At 42.5% G+C, this 20,930-nt stretch overlaps 1 protein-coding gene across 2 annotated transcripts in view; it reads left to right on the forward strand.

The window, feature by feature from the left end:
• The window catches only part of LOC144532190 (spectrin beta chain, non-erythrocytic 1-like), a 174,054-nt gene extending 165,358 nt beyond the window's left edge, over positions 1-8,696 (forward strand). For both annotated transcript variants that reach the window (XM_078272808.1, XM_078272807.1), the window contains 4 exons: positions 3,859-4,061; positions 5,103-5,276; positions 5,621-5,663; positions 6,216-8,696. In XM_078272808.1, the coding sequence (XP_078128934.1) occupies positions 3,859-4,061; positions 5,103-5,276; positions 5,621-5,663; positions 6,216-6,440 (645 nt within the window). In that variant the 3' untranslated portion in view covers positions 6,441-8,696. The remainder of the gene's footprint in view (positions 1-3,858; positions 4,062-5,102; positions 5,277-5,620; positions 5,664-6,215) is intronic.
• The last annotated feature ends 12,234 nt before the right edge of the window (positions 8,697-20,930 follow it).

The raw sequence follows: 20,930 nt of genomic DNA on the forward strand, positions 1-20,930 counted from the left end.
CAGAGCATTAGTAAAATGCTTCTAGGCTCGTGCACAGCACGTGCACACTATGCTTGTTACACACACAGGGACGCACAGCAGCACACACACATGCAGAAGATTACAAATACAAATATTACGGTGCAAATCCTCCATCATAACAGCAATGCTCCAAGGTCCAAACGCGCCTGGCTTTTAAAGGGAATGGGAGATGATCTCTGATTGGTTGATTGCATGTTACGCCCAAAACACACCTCTGATTAATGAAGACACTAAGTACAACCCTTTAGAACCGTGCGCCCGGCACACGGACCCTTTTTTCCGCCGTTAAACTAGCAAAAGTGGATTTGGACACGCCCTAAACACACCTGCACCACGTTCACGCCGTGTTCTTATATCGTTACAATAGGGCCCATACAGTATTTAAATATGTTGGTTTGCATAGTCGGCTGTTTAATTGACGTGGATCAAAATCAAAGACATCGATATCACGATTAAGTCTTAGTCAAGACCACATTAAGCAATTCAAATAACATTTTAAAGCACGAGGAGTACAGTAGTTCTGACAGATAAGTAAATAAATATAATAAGATACACACAATAACATATACCATAATAAATAAATGAAGTGCATCAAGAGAAGAGAAGCAGCAACATAGTTCAGTTCAGTTTTATAATAACATTGATTGTCCACAGAGTATCTCGTGCTCACGGAAAAAAACTATCTAAGGCTAGCAAACAAAGTACTGATAACTTTCCGTGGCTAAAGTTCATATTTCACATTCACAGCATTAAATGGGTTAACAGTTACCGTATCATCTTTGTGGATGACACTATCGGGATGTTGTGTTTAAGTTCCAGCTCTGAGAACTGGTCCAGATCTTAGCTGTGTTGGACACCGTTCCCTCAGTCCCTCACTCATTATTCCCTCTATAGTGTTTATTAAATGGTGAACTATGTAGGGAACGACCAAACCAGATTTTGGACACTACACTGACCATTTCAAACCATCGTCGCGCCAGTAGATGCACCGTGTGTTTGTGTAAAGGAAGCATCTTGTGGTCCGTCTTTTTCTCTAATTAGCTGAGCGAGAGGCTCAATAAATGGAGGGAACAGAGCTGGGCTTAAGGGGCATCCACAGGGTTAGACTACCATTTATTTTTATTCTGGATATCTGATATATATGGATATCTGGGGTAGCAATATACGTTTTTTTTTTTTTAAATAGCATTACTGATCTGTTAAAGCCAAATCGCCTCAGTGTTAAATATAAATATTCCCGTGATAGGGAACGGTTTCCAACACAGCTCTTGACCAAGTCTCAGTAAGTGAGTTCCCAGGATTGGTCCAACGTTTAACAAGCAACTAAAAAAATCTCTGAATGTGTCCGACCTTTACTTAGCTATCAGTGAAAGTTCTTCGATGTCATCCAACCCTTATCGAGATTAAACTAAATATGCTCTCGGGATTAGTTGAGCCCTCAAGGCTCCCGATAAACGCTCACCAGTCGGCCAAGCTCCCAGTAAAAGCTCCCAGGAATCGATCCAGCTCTTGCCGCCCTTCAGTTAAAGCTCCCAGGATTGGACCAGCCTCTGAACTGTGCTCAAAAAGAGTGTCCGCCATTGGTCCAGCCCCTGAAGAGCTCAGTAACAGGGTAATAAGCATCCGGTTGGAGTGGGTGTGGTGTGAAAAAAATAAAATGTGTTATGATACTAGGCCAATCGCATTCTCCCCTCACCAATAATGATGCCCAGGAATGAATTCCAAGCAATTTTGTGGATAATTGTTTGATTTTGTGTGTTTTTTTTGTGCGTGTTTCCCATCTGCTAGCTTCTCCCTCTCCCTGTCTTTCTTCACACTGTCTACCATGTTGTTATTGTGTTATAAAGGGGTGTTGTGATTTATTATGCATGTCCTAAAACCTGTAATCATCTCTGTGCTCTTAAAGGTGCCGTAGGTAGGATTGTGAAGATCCAGGACTTCCAACAACTTCTCAGTCCCTCCCCCCTTTCCGCTAAAGCCCAAAACGGTCCCCTAAGCCCCTCCCCCCACAAGGGAGAATGAATGCATGTGCCTGAGCTGTGATTGACACGCAGTTAGACACCCCCCCTTCCCTTCCCCCCTGGCCCTGATTGGTGCATCTGAACAGGGAGCTGTAGTTTTAGAGTTTAAGACTTACCTACTGCACCTTTAATGTACAACGCAGATGGTTTTTATCTAATCAGTACTGGATTCCAACGCTGAGCTCACTTAATTAAATGCTGAAAAACAAACGCTTCATAATGCTTTAACGAGGCTGGAGTAGCTGATGTTAGAGGCTCGATGGCAATAGTCCAGTTCCAGTTGAGCGTGTAAGATTAACTTGCATTGGTTTTGAGTTTAGTTCAGAAGTAGAGACTCCAGTAAGGCTTGACTTTTAGAAATCCAACAAGACTTTTAGCCTGACTGACATTTAAAGATGTAGATCTAGAAGTTAGGTCTTTAAACCGTAAAGACCGGAATCCCCAAACCCAAAGAGGAACAGGCAAACGTCAGCCGCTATCAGCCAGGTCTGATAGCACTGCTATCCCAAAAACGGTTTTTCAGAGTGGTGGAATTGTTGCATTCAGACATTTGTGCTTATGATGCCCATTCAATTAGCCAGTGTAGACCTTTTGTGATGATAACACAAAAATGTCACAAGAATGTCAACAGGTGTGATTAGATGGCTGTGTGAACACAAAAGGCCTACACTGGTATATTGAATGGGCATCATGAGCAAAAGTTGTCTGAATGCCAGTGCAGACCTTTTGTTATTATAACAGCTATCTAACCACCACAAAAGGGGTGTCGAGTCTCGAGTCCTCAGTCCGCAAGTCCAAGTCAAGTCACGAGTCCAGAGAAGAGAGTCCAAGGTCCAGGACTCGAGTACTCCATCACTGGATAGCAGTGCATTATTTAATTATTACTTACATCTTGAAGAATCTTGACTCAACCAGGAAAGAGATATACATGTTCTCTCTCTCTCACTTTATGGTTCCATCTCCTAAAAGCTGACAGTACATTGAATATCTTTTGGACTCGAAACTCAGCAACTTGAAGGGGACCGGATGGGGGTTGGGTGAGAGAAGGTTTATAGGGTCCCGACAGCAAAATGTTAAAGCTTAATCTGGCGTTTTGTTTAGGATTCGGGACATGGCTGACTTGGGACTTTAGACTTGCTTATGATTTATAGTTATGGCGTTTTTTCAGTTTAGTGTAGTTACCTTATTTCTTACGATAAGTTTAACGTCATTTGGGTGCATGTTTGTGTTCAGTTTGGCGTGTTCTTGGCTTCATTGTCGTAGCATTTCTTGTAGTTTGGTTCAGAGAGAGTTTGCTGTGCAGTGTGAAATCAGGGGAACACAAAATATTAAACACATTTGCATGATGTTCCTCGGCCCTAAAAAACAAAGATTACACTCGGTATGTCTAGAAAGATATTTGGAATTGTCCGTAGCAATGGTATTTAAATTATTTTGCACTTTGATGTGATTGCATGGTCTCTGTCTTCATCTAAAGAGATTTTAATGTTTCAGATTGAAGCTAGTGTCCTCTGAAACCCGTTTCAGGGTTATGCATCGTTAGTTCACAGTACAGTTCCCTTTGTATTTCGCCTGAGTAGACTCAGGAGAGAGGTGTTCATGAAAGTCGTAAAGGTTGCAGACAAACACCAAACTAAACACATCTACTCAGTGAGGTTCCAGTTTAGAGAAGTGCCTACACAGCCTGTGATTCTGCTCTGCTCTGCATGCTGCAGCTCTGATTATTCTGATTTACAGCTTCTGTGTCTGAGAGAGAGAGATCCATCCATCCACAGTCCTCCTCTGACTCGCCTCTCTCTCTCTCTTCTGTTTCCAGGATAACGTCGATGGGGGCGATGTGGTGAACGGGGTGTCGGAGCCCAGCCCCGCGGGGTCTCCCGGGGCATCTCGCAAGGGCAAGGCCAGCCAGGCGGCGACCCTGCCGGCCAAGACGCAGCAGGACGCTCCCACGTCCCAGCTGGAGGGCTTCCTGCACCGCAAACACGAGTGGGAAGGGCATAACAAGAAGGCTTCAAGCAGGTCGGAAGCAACAAATCCTCCCAAACCGTACCGCGATATTAGTTTGTTCCTACAAGGCAGCTTTTATTTATTTTATTTTGTGTCGGCCCGTAGAAAAGCAAAGTCCCTCCCCTTCCGGTGGACCGCCATGGGAACTTAATTCAAAAAAATATGAACGTTAGTGAACGGGGAAAGACAAAATACTTTTTGATCCCGTTTGAATTGAGCCATGAATTATACATATGATGTATGTCAGTTTAAAGCAGTGTTTCTCAAATGGGGGTACGTGTCCCCCTAGGGGTACTTTGGAGGACTGCAGGGGGTACGTGTCCCCCTAGGGGTACTCTGGAGGACTGCAGGGGGTACGTGACATTTTTAGCAAAATCTTTTCCAGGTCCAAGGCTGTAGTTTAGTAAATCTATTGCTGACATCGCTGTATTCTTCCTCTTTATAGAGACTTTGTTTGTCTACCAAACATTATTTGTGCTGGTTAGGGGGTACATGGCTTAAAAACACTGTTCAAAGGGGGAACATTATTGAATAAAGCTTGAGAACCACTGTGTTACAGGATAATTTTGCAAGTCAAGAAAGTTTATTGGTAAACTGTTGAAGTATAAGACTGTGAAAATACATTATTAGAAAGACTATCACACTTCAAAGTCTCTAAGTGACATCTCTCTGAAGCTACGGTGTCTGTGTGTATCGTACCGGGATGTAACGTTACTCACATGAGCAGAGGATCTCGCTCATGTTTTTGCTTCTCTGCTGATAAAACATCATCAGGTAGGATAACGTTACATGTGTTGTGGAACAGCGCTAAGCATGGGGTCCACCGGAAGGGCAGGGACTTTGTCTCTCTTTAGAGAGACGAGAGATCATATGATTGGCCCACTTGTTTGTCTTTGATACAACACTGGCCATTTGCATCCTTGGTCTTTGGATGATCGGCCCTATCGTTTTATAGTAAAGTGTCTTTGGGTACTTTGAAAAGTGCTACGTAATAAAATGTGTTATTTGTTATTATTGAAGATGTTGCTGACTGATGTGACTGTGTGTCTGCAGGTCGTGGCACAACGTGTACTGTGTGATCAATCAGCAGGAGATGGGTTTCTATAAGGATCAGAAGAGCGCCAGTCAAGGCATTCCCTACCACAGCGAGATCCCCGTCACCCTGAGGGACGCCGTCTGCGAGGTGGCGCTGGACTACAAGAAGAAGAAACACGTCTTCAAACTCAAGTGAGCTTCCTGATAAGTGCAAGCAGGCTGACTTTAACTGACAGCAACTTGGTTTGTCAGATCCGAAAGGTTAAAGCAGGAGTGTCAAACTGAATGAGTTCATGTTTGTATGTCTCCAGGCAGCGGCTTATTTTTTTTGCTTTATAGATCATTTGTGCACTCTCAAGGACGTTTAGTTTATTGACATGCTTTTAGTTAGTCATGCATGTCTCATATAGCCTTCTCGCATACAGTTTGATCGACATAAAGTCCTAAAAAACAGCAAAAAAGTAAGATACTCCAGGAAATGACATTACAATAAGCAAAAATACCAGTACAGTTAATACATTCTCTAACTTCCACAGGATCACTGACGGCAATGAGTATCTCTTCCAAGCCAAAGATGACGTAAGTTTCACCTACATTATTTATTTTTATCAATATTTTGGTGGGTTAGAAGGCATCATGTAATAATCGTAATAGATGCATTTTGTAATAAAAACCCTGAAAGCAATATGTGACACAGAAATGGATCATAACTACCGATATACAGTGAGCATATTGGCAGTTTCATTTGGAGAGTTTTCTGTTTTTATTTCTTGTTTCCCTCCCCTGTGTCCTCTGATAACATATTTATTACATTTTGATTTTTTTTATTTCAAATGCCAGTAGAGAACAAGACTACATTATTACATAATGTACAATATTGTTACATTTTCGTGAATGTTCATTTTGTGAGAACCGCCACATTATGTAATCATTTATTACGAAATACAGAGAAATGTATTTATTACCTATTACGTTCAGGGTTTTGATTACAAAATGGGGCAGATCATTACATAATGAAGTGAAAATGTTTTACATAATGTGTTATTACATAATGCGTTGTTGTTACGCAATGCGTATTGTTACTTACGTGCTAACTGCTAACCCTTCCCTCCGTCTCTCTCCATCCTCCAGGAGGAGATGAACGTGTGGATCTCGACCATCTCGACCGCGGTGCCAGGCGACAAGGTGGAGGTGACGCCCAGCAGCCATAGCACGCCCGCCCCCGCCGCACGTGCTCAGACGCTGCCGGCCTCCGTCGCTACTGCGGCGGCGGCGGCTTCGGCAGCCGAGTCCAGCCCAGGCAAACGAGAGAAAGACAAGGAGAAACGCTTCAGCCTGTTCAGCAAGAAGAAATAGACGCTCCTCCTCCTCCTCCTCCTCCGCTTCCCTCTGGTGCTGTTTGGGGTCGCTCGTCGTTATCGATCCGTCTCCAGTCAAATCTTTGAAGACGTTCTTGTCAATCGGCCGAACGTTAGATTTAGAGTCAGCTCGTAGCAACTACAGGCTACATTAACATCGCTACGTTGTGGTTTAAAAAGGAATATCTTCTGCTACGTTTCCCCCTCTCATTCCCCCTGCTCTGGTGTTTCCCCCTCTCATTCCCCCTGCTCTGGTGTTTCCTCCTCTCATTCCCCCTGCTCTTCCGTTTCCCCCTCTCATTCCCCCTGCTCTGGTGTTCCCCCTCTCATTCCCCCTGCTCTTCCGTTCCCCCCTCTCATTCCCCCTGCTCTGGTGTTTCCCCCTCTCATTCCCCCTGCTCTAACGTTTCCCCCTCTCATTCCCCCTGCTCTGGTGTTTCCCCCTCTCATTCCCCCTGCTCTGGTGTTTCCCCCTCTCATTCCCCCTGCTCTTCCGTTTCCCCCTCTCATTCCCCCTGCTCTGGTGTTTCCCCCTCTCATTCCCCCTGCTCTTCCGTTTCCCCCTCTCATTCCCACTGCTCTTCCGTTTCCCCCTCTCATTCCCCCTGCTCTGGCGTTTTCCCCTCTCATTCCCCCCCTCATCGGTCACGACGCCTCGTTCTCTGAGACTTAAAGCTACTAACGTTACCATTGCAACTACCAGCAGGGGGCGTTGTCTCCACGCTGCCTCCTGCTTATGTCCAGTATACCAGAATGATGATGAGGTTTGGGCGTGTTAGTTTGAACAGAGATTAGTTCTTCTACGTAGCGATGTAAATGTAGCCTGAGAATGTAATAACTAACCAAAAAAAGACTAACAGAATAACTGCTCAAAACGTAATTAAATTAACTTCTAAATGGATTTTAATGTGATCAATGTCTGTTGATGTAATAGGTTGATGAGGATGTTTTTATCAACATGGAGTAGGGCTGCTCAATGACGGAAAAAATCATAATCAAGATCATTTTGGTCAGTATTGAAATCCCGATTGTTTAACCTGATAACTTGCATTTATTGAAATTACAAAACAGTGGAACAGTTAAACAAATCCACAGTGAAAACACCTTGAACTGTGACATTTCCCTTCATACATTTTCCCGTTAAGAACACGAGACAAAGTAAGAGTTCACACATCGCATCGGACGATCTGGGCCGTGCCTGCAGCACCCAGCAGTTGCTACGTCACATCCAATCCCCCAAACAGCCTCTCTTTCTCTCCCCTTCTGTTCTTTCTTCCTCTTCCTCCTCTTCCTCTCTCAAAAGCGTGACTCCAGCATGCAAGCTCCGAGCCAAAACTCTCCACTCTGTGCCTATCAACCGCCCCGGTCCGGCTCAGAGCATCAGTACAGCTACAACACAACCACCTGTGTCCTCTGTTCACTTTTTTGTAAGATAAGGAGCAGGAAAAATGAATAAAAAAAAAGATTGGATTGGAGAAAAAAACATATTAAAAAGGGGGGGGAGGGGGGGTCTGCAAACGCTTCAGGCAGCTGCTGAATAAAAACCAGAGTTTGCCGCTGAACAACAACACGATGTAGAGGAGTTCCTAGAATATTCCTGTTTATTATTATTATTCCTATTGCTATTATTTGTGTTTTCTATCTCCCGGCTTAATTCGTCAACTACTGCCTTTTGTGGGTTGTGTTTACGCTTCTAAGTTGTCTCAGTTTCTGTCTTTTTTTGCGGGGGAGGGCGGGCGGGTAGTTGTAGTTAGTTCCTGTTAGGGTCCATCCTCAGTTTTTGCGAGGCCTTGTCTTTGCAAGATGACGTGTATCCCTCTGTAGTGGGGAAAACTGAGACCACAGCGGGGTAAACCTCTGAAATTACACCTCATTTGAAGCTGATATGTGTCTATGTGAAGGTCTAAAAAGTACAGAATCGTGTTGTGAAGAAATGTAAAAAAAATATATTCCAACACGTGTTGTACTTGAAAAATCCAATTCAAAGTACAAAACAAAAGCGCACTAAAACCGCATTTTGTGCACTGAATAATCCTGCTTTTCTGTTGGTTCCATTTGTGCAATAAACCTGTGAAAAGCTAATTATTATTCATTATGTTGCGTTCGTTCTGGTGCTGTCTAATTCCTGCAGCTTTACAGAAAGAAAGGAAGCAGAAAGTGGCTGTAATTTGGAGTGTTACCCTGCGGTGCTTTGAACTGTATGTATAACTTGTGTATAACAAACAATGTTATTAAATAAACCTGTTTAATTTCACCTATATTTACTACTAATAAGACCTACCAACCGTAATAAGCTTCAGTCGAGTATAACGTTAATGGTTATGTACACTTAACAAATCTAAATGAAGGAGCTATCGAGTCTCGATGTGTAACTAAATAACTAAGACCAGTAAGAATGTTTGTTAACTCAACATTTAAAGCATCCAGTAAGGTTTATTTTCTACTCTGGTTACATTTTTAAAAACCTTTCTTTCTTCCCTTAGCTATTTGGGATATGTTTTAGTTTCCTCCAGTCTGTATGTTGTGTTCCACAGTTAAAGAGGTGCTATGCAGTTTTGGCCATTTCTTCTCTGTTTTCTGGCTTTTTGCTGGCAGGTTTCTCTATAGAGCCCCCCCTACAGGTTTCTCTATAGAGCCCCCCCTACGGGTTTCTCTATAGAGCCCCCCTACAGGTTTCTCTATAGATCTCCCCCTACAGGTTTCTCTATAGATCTCCCCCTACGGGTTTCTCTATAGATCTCCCCCTACAGGTTTCTCTATAGAGCCCCCCCTACAGGTTTCTCTACAGAGCCCCCCCTACAGGTTTCTCTATAGAGCCCCCCCTACAGGTTTCTCTACAGAGCCCCCCTACAGCTCCTAGTTTAGTTGACTCCTCTCTCGGTCAGTCTTCCGTTTCCTCTTTCTCTGTTCCTCCGACAATGCTTTACGATGATAGTGTGAAAACCTCCATCTCTACCTTGTTAGCCGGTTCCTGAATGGGGCGTATGTGTGCAGTGCCGTGAAGCCATTCGTTACATGGCGAGACCTGATATCACGCCATACTTCCTGACGCTGAGGCCGGCGGCCCAAAGGTGCGAGGGTGGTTTTTCCGCTCACAGGCGCTAAAAACCATTCAACCCGAAAAAAGTCCTATAACCATTCCAATGACTCTGAAGCTGTTCAGTTAAGGTCAATTAAGCCAAAAAAAACTGCATAGTTCCCCTTTAAGCTATGTCTAAGGTTTAGTATGGAGACGTAGATGTACTATAAAAACTAAATTACTTTATGCATCGCTGTTTAGTGGACAAGTTGGTTCTATAAAAAGCATTTACTGGGAGTGAGTAATGTTGCAGAATAATGGTCGCTTGCTTATTGGCTTCAGCACTCCATTTTTATTTGTTTTTTCAGACTTTTGCCGCCAATGAAGTGAAATGTGTTGAGTTACTTGTTTGGTTGCTTTCAATATGGAAGTTCTTTAATGACAAAATGAACAGAGAGGGATTTGCGCTGTAATAAATCTGCGAGTCGAGATTTGAGAGCATGCAAAAACTGATTCTTTTTTAGCATGGTTTGCAATTCTTAAGGACCGATTTGTGACTTTTATCAATGTTTTTGAGACCTCATTGTGTCGACCGCCTTCCTGTCGCATGTTATCTTTAAATTAGCATGCTGTAGTTTGGGTAGTTTGTTTACCTTTGCGTGCCAAAACTTTGGAACACTCTTTAAAGTCATTTGACCCAATTCAAAGTGCATAATATTAAACCAATCAATGAGTTTTAAAACCTCAAAAGTGAGCTGGTTTGGGGGATTTAGTGTGTTAATCAACGTGTGGCTGTCGTACGATTGAATGGATTTCATAATCAGTGAGTCTATTGGCGTTTTTCCTTTACATGGTACCTGCTCGACTCGCCTCTACTCGCCTCGACTCGGCACACTGTGTGTCTGTTTTCCGTTGCAGATGTTAGTACCGCCTCAGCGTGGCTGGTCGTTATACGTTGGCTCGACGCAAACACCAGCGAACAAGTATAAACATCAGGCCACATGAGCTTGTTTTCCAGTTCTGTGGAGGCTCCACGCAGAGCTTTCTCCGTAGCCTGTGTAAGTGGCCTGATGTTTATACTTGTGTGCTGGTGCGTGCGTCGAGCCGGCCACGTGTGTGTGTACGTGGCTACGGAGAAAGCTCTGCCTGGAGCCTCCGCAGAACTGTAAAACAAGAGGCGCCGCAGGAAACTGCCGTGACCTAACGCGACACCCAGAACGTGGAAGGTGTGTTGTTGTCAGAAGACACATTTAGTTTCAGATGAAGCTGGAGGCAGCAGAAATAAACACAGCTGGCTGAACGTCACCTTTTGGTATCGCCTCAGCTCGCTGGGAACCTCGACTGAGGTGGTACTAAATAAAGTACCTGTTAGCAGGTACCAGGGACTTTTTTTCGTAATGGAAAACCAAAATAGGCGAGTCGAGCAGGTACTACGTAATGGAAAAACGCCATAACTCTAACTGAACGTAATCTACGATTGGAAAAGCCTGATTCAACCGAAAACATGTTTTTCACAAAATCGGCAAAAATAGCTGTCAGCTACTCTCGCTCACTTGCACTCACTCGCAATTTTGTCATTAATTAACTTCCGTACGAGCCAGGAAAAGTGGAAGCAAAACAGCAGGAACGAGCCCCAAAATGTGAAAGATGGGTGTGATTGTTTTTAGGGAGTCGGTCAATTGGGGGTCGTGAAACATCTCAACTGACTGAAAAACTCTTCACTCGGTGATTGGTCCTGAAATGCTTCCCGTTTTCTTTTCTTCTTTTCGCTACATTCTCTGGCAATTAGATAAATATAGTGTGCATTTCTCTGTCACTGTAACCATAGTAATGAGATATTTCTTCATATTGCACAATCAATAATGCCACAATGGGGGGGGTGGGTGGGCATGTGGGTGGGGGGGGGGGGGGTTCTGGGTTTGTAGGTGGGGTAGTCTGTGTGATGTGGACCAGGGGTCACTGCTAGTTGGATCTGCACCCGTAGACTTCTCCCCTTCTCTGTTACATATGTGCAAAAAGACATTAAAATGCTTTTAAAATGAACCAAACTGTTTGTTGTCGTGTGTGTGTGTGTGTGTGTGTGTGTGTGTGTGTGTGTGTGTGTGTGTGTGTGTGTGTGTGTGTGTGTGTGTGTGTGTGTGTGTGTGTGTGTGTGTGTGTAAAGTTCATGTCCTGCTAGGCATCAAAGTCGCCGTTAAACAGTACACACTACACTATGACTATTTGTGTTTTTTTTCGACATGCTATACTGTAACTTTTTGGTCTTTTTCAACATACTATACTATGACTTTTTGTGACTTTTTTCGACATAAGTCATAGTATAGTATGTCGAAAGATGTTGGAGAAAAAAAAATGGTTTATTAGCAAGCTAATAAAGCAAGACAACAGTGTCCAATCAGCGGCAGGCAAAGGGAAGATCCAGGAGAACAGGTAATGGTCAAAATCCAAGGGAAACAACAGGAACTCAGGATAACGGGACACAGGGAAAACCGCTTGAAGGCTGAACACAGGGAAGCAGACACACTGGCCCAATCCCAAAGTCCGGACTCAGACTCACAGACTTTGGTGCACGTTCTTGCGAAATTCCTAAAGGCTTAGGGTTGTCCCAATGTCCAACTTCAAAAGGCGCACTTACCGAGCCCTTTCCGTGACTGATCACATGTTACGAGATCTCGTGAAGTGCTGTCCCAATCCCATTTCTTCCTATCTGAGCCCATGTGGCCTCACACACTCACTCACTCAGCACCTGAGATCAGTTAAGTCTGGGAGTCTTTAGTCTTTAGTCCTCAGGGCTCACTTTGGGATTGGGCCATCGCACTGGGGTAAGGGGAAGACTGAAGTTTAATACACAAGACAGGGAGACACACATTAGGGCCGGGACAGGTAACCACACATGCGGGAAAATATACAACAGGAAGTAAAACCAGACAACACATGGGAGAACAGAGAATCTACAAAATAAAACAGGAAACGGAAAAAAAAACTAACAGAAAACATGAAACGCAAACACTTGACACAGGGACGAGACATGATTAACTCACTGCATTAAAGCAAGGCATGGCAGCTATGTTTGGACAGCACATCTCAAACACAGAGGCATAATCATTGTTAAATTAGATTAAATAACGTTCCAGTTTGTAATGTTTCCAGTCAGGATGCTTTCTATTGCTCCTCTGTAAAAAATAATAACTTGGCAAGGGACTTTTGCTTTCTTAAGTTTCCTTAACTATCTGTTTCCAAACTTTGAACACTGATAATGGACCTTTTTCACAGCAGACATGTTGACTTGTCATAGTAGGAAGAGCACAGCTGACATTGATGACCTTAACGATGGCTCAGTTCCATCTCGTGTCCCAGTGAGCTATGTCAGTGAGTCAGCATGCTCAACACCAGGGCCTCTCCTAACTGGAACGCAGCCATCATTAATGGGTTTGAAGACACCTGTTCTGTTCCTACTATGACATGTCAACATGTCTGCCGTGAAAAAGGTCTACACGATCTGTAAATCATCCTTGTATTTCTGAATAACAGCAGAACAGATAATACTGTAGGTACCTAGTCATAGAGAGGTATGAGGAAGTAAAAACCACTTGGTGTGCATATGTTGACAGCGTTCTCAAAAAAAAAAACGAAGTAAAATAGAGTGTGGGCTTATCTGGTTGCCTGCTAGTCAACTTCCTGTTTTTTGTGGTGCCTGACCAGCCTGGTCTCACAGTGGTGGCGACACGAAATGTGTGAAAAGTCCGCGGGCCCGTCACGGGATTTTTAGCTGCCACAGATTTTGAGTTAAGGGGCCGTGTTCATTTCACAGCACTCTGGAGGATCAGGTTGGTCTGACATATCTGGCGCAGATTACTGTCGCATTCACGGAGCCAGTTAGTGACAGAGTCAAGAAGGGAATGTTTTGATAAACTTGTCCTGTTTCACTGTGATGGCTTCAACAAAATGTCAATCAAATATGCTTGTATTAGTATGTTAGTCTATGTGTTTAATGTTTATCATTATTATACTAAAAAGGCTTAAATATATGAAACAAATAAAACAGAAAATGGGACAATTTAAAGATAAAGAGTTCAAAGATGGGCAGATCGAGCACAATCATCACAGTGATGACTGTAGCACACCCCAAACACACACCTAACGCCAAACGGCACTTCTGATTCATAACTTAGTAAGCTTATTATAATAACTAGTAGAAACATACCGTCTTTTGGAGCTAAAAGCTAACAGTCGCCCCGTTCTGCTGATGTCTTTGGTGTCTTCCTAGCCCTTACAGAAGGTTTTGTATCCAGCCTAGAAGTCCAGAGATTTTCGGGGTCTATTAATCCATACTGTTACATCCAAGATTGATACACTGTATGTAAGAAATGTAAATAGTTTGTCCTTTATATATGAGTTATAATGTTCAATATGTTTATTAATGCACTGGATGACTCCAAATATATAGGAGAACTGATTTTAGACAACACAAATGCATGTGTAGCATTGCTGTGTGTGTGATATCAATAAATATGACATTATTATGTTTTGAGCATTGGCATAAGTGAATGTCAATATGAATGACAAAAGCGTTTTTTTGAGGAAATGTAGATATTTTGTCCACTGTATAAGTTACAATGTTTATTTTTTTCACTGTTTGACTCCTAATACATATGAGAAGTGTTTTAGATTATATATATATATATATATATATATATATATATATATATATGAGATTATATATCTGTGAGATGTTCCGTTTTATTTATTTATTTGTCTTTATGGTCCTACAACCTTTTTTAACATTCAAGTGACCTCACTGCAGCACAAATATTCTATATAATAGCCCAGTTTTGTTCTGAAAATAAATGATGTTCATAGATTGACTATGGACAACAGGGTTGATGTTTTACAAGCTTTTATAGAAAATAAAACCAGACAGACCACAGGTTGTCAAAAATTCTTTAGGGCTTAATGTCTTTTATATGTAGGTATATGTGTTAGTATAAAAAAGGCAGTGCCATCTGAATAATTAAAAAGATAAATACATACAGATGAATTGCAAAGAAACCTGTCTAACTTGCAGAGATACTGTAGATTTAATAGCTGGCATAGTTTTGGTACTAAACCTTCATCAGGCAAATGGTATTACTTACTGAGCCAAAAGCCATCTTTGGTAGGAGGGGACTGTGGGTTTGCACCAATCACCTTCTCTTATGACCCACTCGTCCCTCTCCGATGCACCTGTCTCATGATATATATGCGTGACGTATTTTTCTGCTCATCCATCCATCTTCATCCGCTTATCCGGGGTCGGGTCGCGGGGGTAGCAGCTCCAGCAGGGGACCCCAAACTTCCCTTTCCCGGGCCACATTAACCAGCTCCAACTGGGGGATCCCGAGGCGTTCCCAGGCCAGGTTGGAGATATAATCCCTCCACCTAGTCCTGGGTCTTCCCCGAGGCCTCCTCCCAGCTGGACGTGCCTGGAACACCTCCCTAGGGAGGCGCCCAGGGGGCATCCTTACCAGATGCCCGAACAACCTCAACTGGCTCCTTTCGACGCAAAGGAGCAGCGTCTCTACTCCGAGCTCCTCACGGATAACTGAGCTTCTCACCCTATCTCTAAGGGAGACGCCAGCTACCCTCCTGAGGAAACCCATTTCGGCCGCTTGTACCCTGGATCTTGTTCTTTCGGTCATGACCCAGCCTTCATGACCATAGGTGAGGGTAGGAACAAAAACTGACCGGTAGATTGAGAGCTTTGCCTTCTGGCTCAGCTCTCTTTTCGTCACAACGGTGCGATAAATTGAATGTAATAAACTTTATTTGCCAAATCTTCTCTGCCAATGCCAAACAGCTTATTCTGCCGTTGACCCGTTTGGTGTTTGGTGGATTGGATGATTGAAGTTTGAAGAAACAAGACATATTGGCAATTGAACGATGTATTCATTTCACAAACGGGAGCCTCAGTAATGTGTGGAAGAACCATACACAGCCACAACAGCCTGGCACCTCCTCCTCACGCTGGTCACCAGCCTGGTCACACACTGCTGTGGGATGGCATCCCATTCTTCAACCAGCATTTGTCGCAAGTCAGCCAACGTGGTCGTGTTGGTCACTCTGGCACCAACAGCACGCCCAAGCTGATCCCACAAGTGTTCAATGTGGTTGAGGTCAGGACTGCTGGCAGGCCATTCCATCCTCTCCACTCCCACATTCTGGAGGTAGTCTCTGATATGAGATGTAGGTGAGGTAGTCTGTGTGATGTGGACCAGGGGTCACTGCTAGTTGGATCTGCACCCGTAGACTGTTACATATGTGCAAAAAGACAACTGTTTATCTTTTTTCATAATTTTTTGACATACTATACTATGACTTTTTTCGACATACTATACCTTGACTTTTTATGACTTTTTTTAACCTACTATACTATGACTTTTGTGACTGTTTTCGACATACTATACTGTGACTAGGTGGCTGTGGCTCATGTGGTAGAGTCGCCTACCTATTGGAAGGTTGATGGTTCGATCCCTGGCCCTGCAGTCCTATATTGAAGTGTCCTTGGGCAAGACACTGAACCCAGAATTGCTCCCGATGCTGCACCATCGGAGTGTGAATCAGTGTGAATGTTTATCTGATGAGCAGGTGGCACCTTGTACGGCAGCCTCGGCCTCAGTGTATGAATGTGTGTGAATGGTTCCTGTACTACGTGAAAGCTCTTTGAGTAGTCGTTGAGCTATATAAATACAGTCCATTTACTATACAATGTCTTTTTTTCGACATACTATACCATGACTATTTTATGACTTTTTTTCGACATACTATAGACGTTTTTATGACTTTTTTGATATACTATACTATGACTTTTTATAAACTTTTTCCCACATATTATACCATGACTTAGGACTTCACTGCTTTTTCCCATCTGGGCCACATTAGACCAGTAATTAACTAAATAGAAATCTACCTTTTTAAAACAAATAACCAAAAGACAGTTTTCTTGCACGAGTCTCATTTAATTCGTTAAATACACTGACACACGTACACACACTTTGATCACAATCACTTCGGTATAAAAATCAACCGGTGAACATAATTCACGCCATAAAATCATCATCAATCATCCACAAACATGTTTTGGTTTAAAAATAAATTCATGCATCTGAGCATCATTTATATATATATCCATGTACAGTATGATACAAATCATGAGAAATCAAAAGCCTTACACAACCTGACAACCTGTACACAGCAAAACATTTACAAACCCAAACTGATCTCAGTGCAGCATTTTACAACTTCAACAACTGCGACATGTATATCCTTGTTTTCCGTGGACGTTCCTTGGCTTCTCGGTATATTTCTCTTTTAATAAATGAAGTTTGCAGAAACACAGCACACATGCACTCTGCAGAGACACCCTGTACATCAGACTGTCTGCATCTCAACCCACAGCACAGTTTGCATTATTTTACCACTTTCTTTGGCATCATTAAGATGTCAGTTACAAGTATTTTCTTTCCCTACATGACAGGAACTCAGTGTGTAACACTGATCATAACATATTTTCAGTCTTTAGACACATTGCGTGACAGAAAACTATGCTTTCTACTAGAGCCCGACCGATAAAGGATTTTTAAGGCCGATATCGATACAAATATTTTGTGATTTAAAAATATATCGGCCGATATATAATTAAAAACAAATCCAGAAACCCGTAACAAAAAATAAACAGATTTCTCTAACATTAGTTATTTGTTGTTATTTATGAGTCCTCACTAAAATAATATGATAATGCCGTTAAAAAAAAAAACTTGTTTTGGTTTATTGTCACAACAGAACATCAAAATATATTAAAAGTTAAATACAAAGGGTTAAACACAAGTGTTGCCATCAGTGACGTTGTAGAGCGCCCTCTGGTGGACAGACTACGCAACGCCAACACTCAGAACATGGTTGAAGGGTGTTTCGTCCGTTTTTATTTTATTTTTTAAATATCCATTTATCGGCCATTATAAATGCCGATACCGATAGTTTGGAAAATGCCTAATATCGGCCCGCTGATATATCGGTCGGGCTCTATTTATTATACTTTGATCCCAAGAAAACAACCGTGTAATTGTGACATCATAAAGATAACTTCACTGTAATCACGACAAAATGAGAATGAGATCTAAGTGGATCAGCCAGACTTTAAAGAAGAAGGCTTCAAATGACCACGGTGGGATTTAACATGTTTCAGATGATTCACGTCTCTATTTCATGGGCTTAAATAAGCATTTAAAAACATTTTGAACATGCAAAATGATGTCCTTCAGGCAGGGCTGTATAGTCAAGTCCAAGACAAGTCCAAGACCAGGACTATGGTAGTCAAGACCGAGACAGGACCGAGTCCAAAGAGGTTTGAGTTCAAGTCAAGACCGAGTCCAAAAGGTTGAGTCAAGATCGTAGAAAGGGTCAAATTAGGCCACATTATTTACAATATTTTAAAACATACATTACATTTAGCTGACACTTTTATCTAAAGCGACTTACAATTGCTATATGTGTTAAGTGTCTTGCTCAGAGACACATTGGTTGATGTATCACAGTGGGATTCGAACCAAAGACGTGTCATATTCACTGCACCACCACCACCCAACATAAAACATAAAACAAGAGTACAAAGTGCTCGCTGACATTGTGTCTGTGGCTAAAATGAAACATAGATACCTGATGACTGAGGTATATGATGCAGCCAGGAGTATACCAGGCGACCAATCACGATGCCCGTTCTAGATGGATTTTGAATTAAACTAATACCTGTTTTCTGAACGAGCGTACTTCATCAATGGTTTTGTTTTGAAGGAGGAAGTTACTTTAGAATAAATGCATATAGTGCTGGCCTCGGTCGAGACCAACTAGAATATTTGGCTCGTCCAAGACGAGTCCGAGACAACAGTGGTGGCCTAGTGGTTGGGGAGGTCGCCGGTTCAATCAGACATACAGGAAACATCTGGGTGGGAAAAGTGAAAGAGCAGCGCTTGTCCCTCCCTCATCACCACCACTGAGGTGCCCCTTAAGCAAGGCCCTTTACCCCAACCACTCCAGTGGAGCTGCTCAGTGGCAGCAGATCAGACTGTGGTAGTACTGGGCAGCTTCCAGTATGAATGTGATCAGATCAGACTGTGGTAGTACTGGGCAGCTTCCAGTATGAATGTGATCAGATCAGACTGTGGTAGTACTGGGCAGCTTCGAGGTATGAATGTGACCAGATCAGAATGTGGTGGTACTGGGCAGCTTCCAGTATGAATGTGATCAGATCAGACTGTGGTAGTACTGGGCAGCTTCCAGGTATGAATGTGATCAGATCAGACTGTGGTAGTACTGGGCAGCTTCGAGGTATGAATGTGACCAGATCAGACTGTGGTGGTACTGGGCAGCTTCCAGGTATGAATGTGACCAGATCAGACTGTGGTGGTACTGGGCAGCTTCCAGTATGAATGTGGAACTGTGTGAATGTGATCAGGTCGTTGTTGCAAATGAGAATTTGTTCTGAATAGACTTACCTGGATAAATAAAGGTTACAAAAAACAAAAAAACTAAAATAGTCCGAGTACTCAAGTACTACAGCCCTGCCTTCAGGAAATCAAATATGTTGAGGGTGAATATATCAAAAAATGTAACATCTGGAACGTTTTTTTTCATTTCACACAAACAGACTCTTTTGACACTTTTCACAACAGTTAAAAGTTAATATTTTGACAGACAGTCAGTGGACAGTCACCCACACTGTTATTTAGGCATAAATAACATTTAGATATTTCCATAAATATGCATCCCAACGTGTCTTTTTCCTCGGATGTGATGTTTCACTATCAGGATGCAAAAAGCAGCAGCAAAGAAAACCGTTTTTTTCATGAATAAATTAACCTTTGAACATTCTCAGTGTAGCACCTGGCGGAGTACAAAATAAGCTCAATAATGGATTAAATGAAGAAACAGTTTTATGAAAAACCAACACAGGTAGAAAGATCCAGAAAGGCACTTCAGTGTGATGATATCCAACAACAGATACAGTAAATGCTCTTTGAAATGAAAAGTCATTTTAAAGGACAATTCCGGCGCAAAATGAACCTAGGAGTTAATAACACTTGTACCGAGTCGACCGTTCTCTGGGAGATGTTTTAATGCTAATCTAATGTGTCTCTAGCTTGAAACAAGCTAGCGCAAACCGGTGATTAGCTTGTAACGCTAACCTTCGGGGCAGAGGGTAAAGTAAAAAGAAATCAACACGAAAGCCGCGTTTGAGCTTGGTTACTGGTTGCACGACGTCATGATCATGACTGTTTTCCCAAGATGGCGCCTGCCTGTATACATGAACGCTACTGTCTTTATAATCTATCTTTTTAATAAACTGTCTGTACACTTACAAAGTCCTCAATGCTTCGGTTTACATGTAGGGACCCTCATGATGCCACCGTGGAAGTGTGGTGATATTTTGAGCCTTGTTAGTGGTGTAGAAATAGAGATTTACTCTCTGCCCCGAAGGCTAGCTTCATAAGCTAATCAGCGGTTTGCGCTAGCTTGTTTCAAGCTGGCGACACATGCGATTAGCATTAAAACATCTCCCAGAGAACGGTCGACTCGGTACACGTGTTATTAACCCCTAGGTTCATTTTGCGCCGGAATTGTCCTTTAAATCCGTTACAGACAAACTGTGCGATGCCTCTACGAATATGAAACAGATCTTTTCTCCCAGTGATCCCAGAACTACAGAAGCCCTGAAAGACAAGGTGGGAAAAAAAAAAGTATTTTCGGGCATCGTCCTACGCTGGAGAAACTATCTGGTACGTACCACTTAAAGGGTAATTTCATTTTTTTTTCAACCTGACTGATGGAAACAACAATCTTTGAAACTGCGCCAGTATTAAGCGTGAACGCTGTAACCAGCAGCCACAGACCGGACTGTAATGTAACCCTACAGGACAACTATGCATTGCATACATATTCTGTTTTTGCCGCTGACAGACTCAGATTATTATTCTAAGTATGTGACAACATTATGGAAAGGATCCCTACAGAGATAAACCTTTTTAAAACCTCTTTAAGACCTTTCTGTTTAACCAGAAACAGCTCTGAAGTTGCTAGCGCTAAACCCACCAGACTCCATTTAAAAAAACAGTACTTTTAGCGTGTATAGAGCCAGCATATTTTCACATGTAAATCAGTAAACTATGTGTTTATTTCAACCAAAACTAGAGTTGTGATGGTTGGAAAAGTGGAAAGACGACCCCAAAACGTCTTTCCATAGTTTTATTTAGTTTCTGTCCACTTTGAATGAAGTGTGTTTTACGATGCTAAAATTACTGTTTATTTACATGGAGTCTGGTGGGTTTAGGGAAAGCAATTTCGCGGATGTTTTTATGTTTAAAAAAAGGATCTTACTCTTTAACTAAAAGGTCAATCTCTGTAGGGATCCTTTCATAATGTTGTCAGACACTTAGAATA

Source organism: Sander vitreus, chromosome 17 (assembly GCF_031162955.1).
Source record: "Sander vitreus isolate 19-12246 chromosome 17, sanVit1, whole genome shotgun sequence".
Classification (NCBI taxonomy): Eukaryota; Metazoa; Chordata; class Actinopteri; order Perciformes; family Percidae; genus Sander; species Sander vitreus.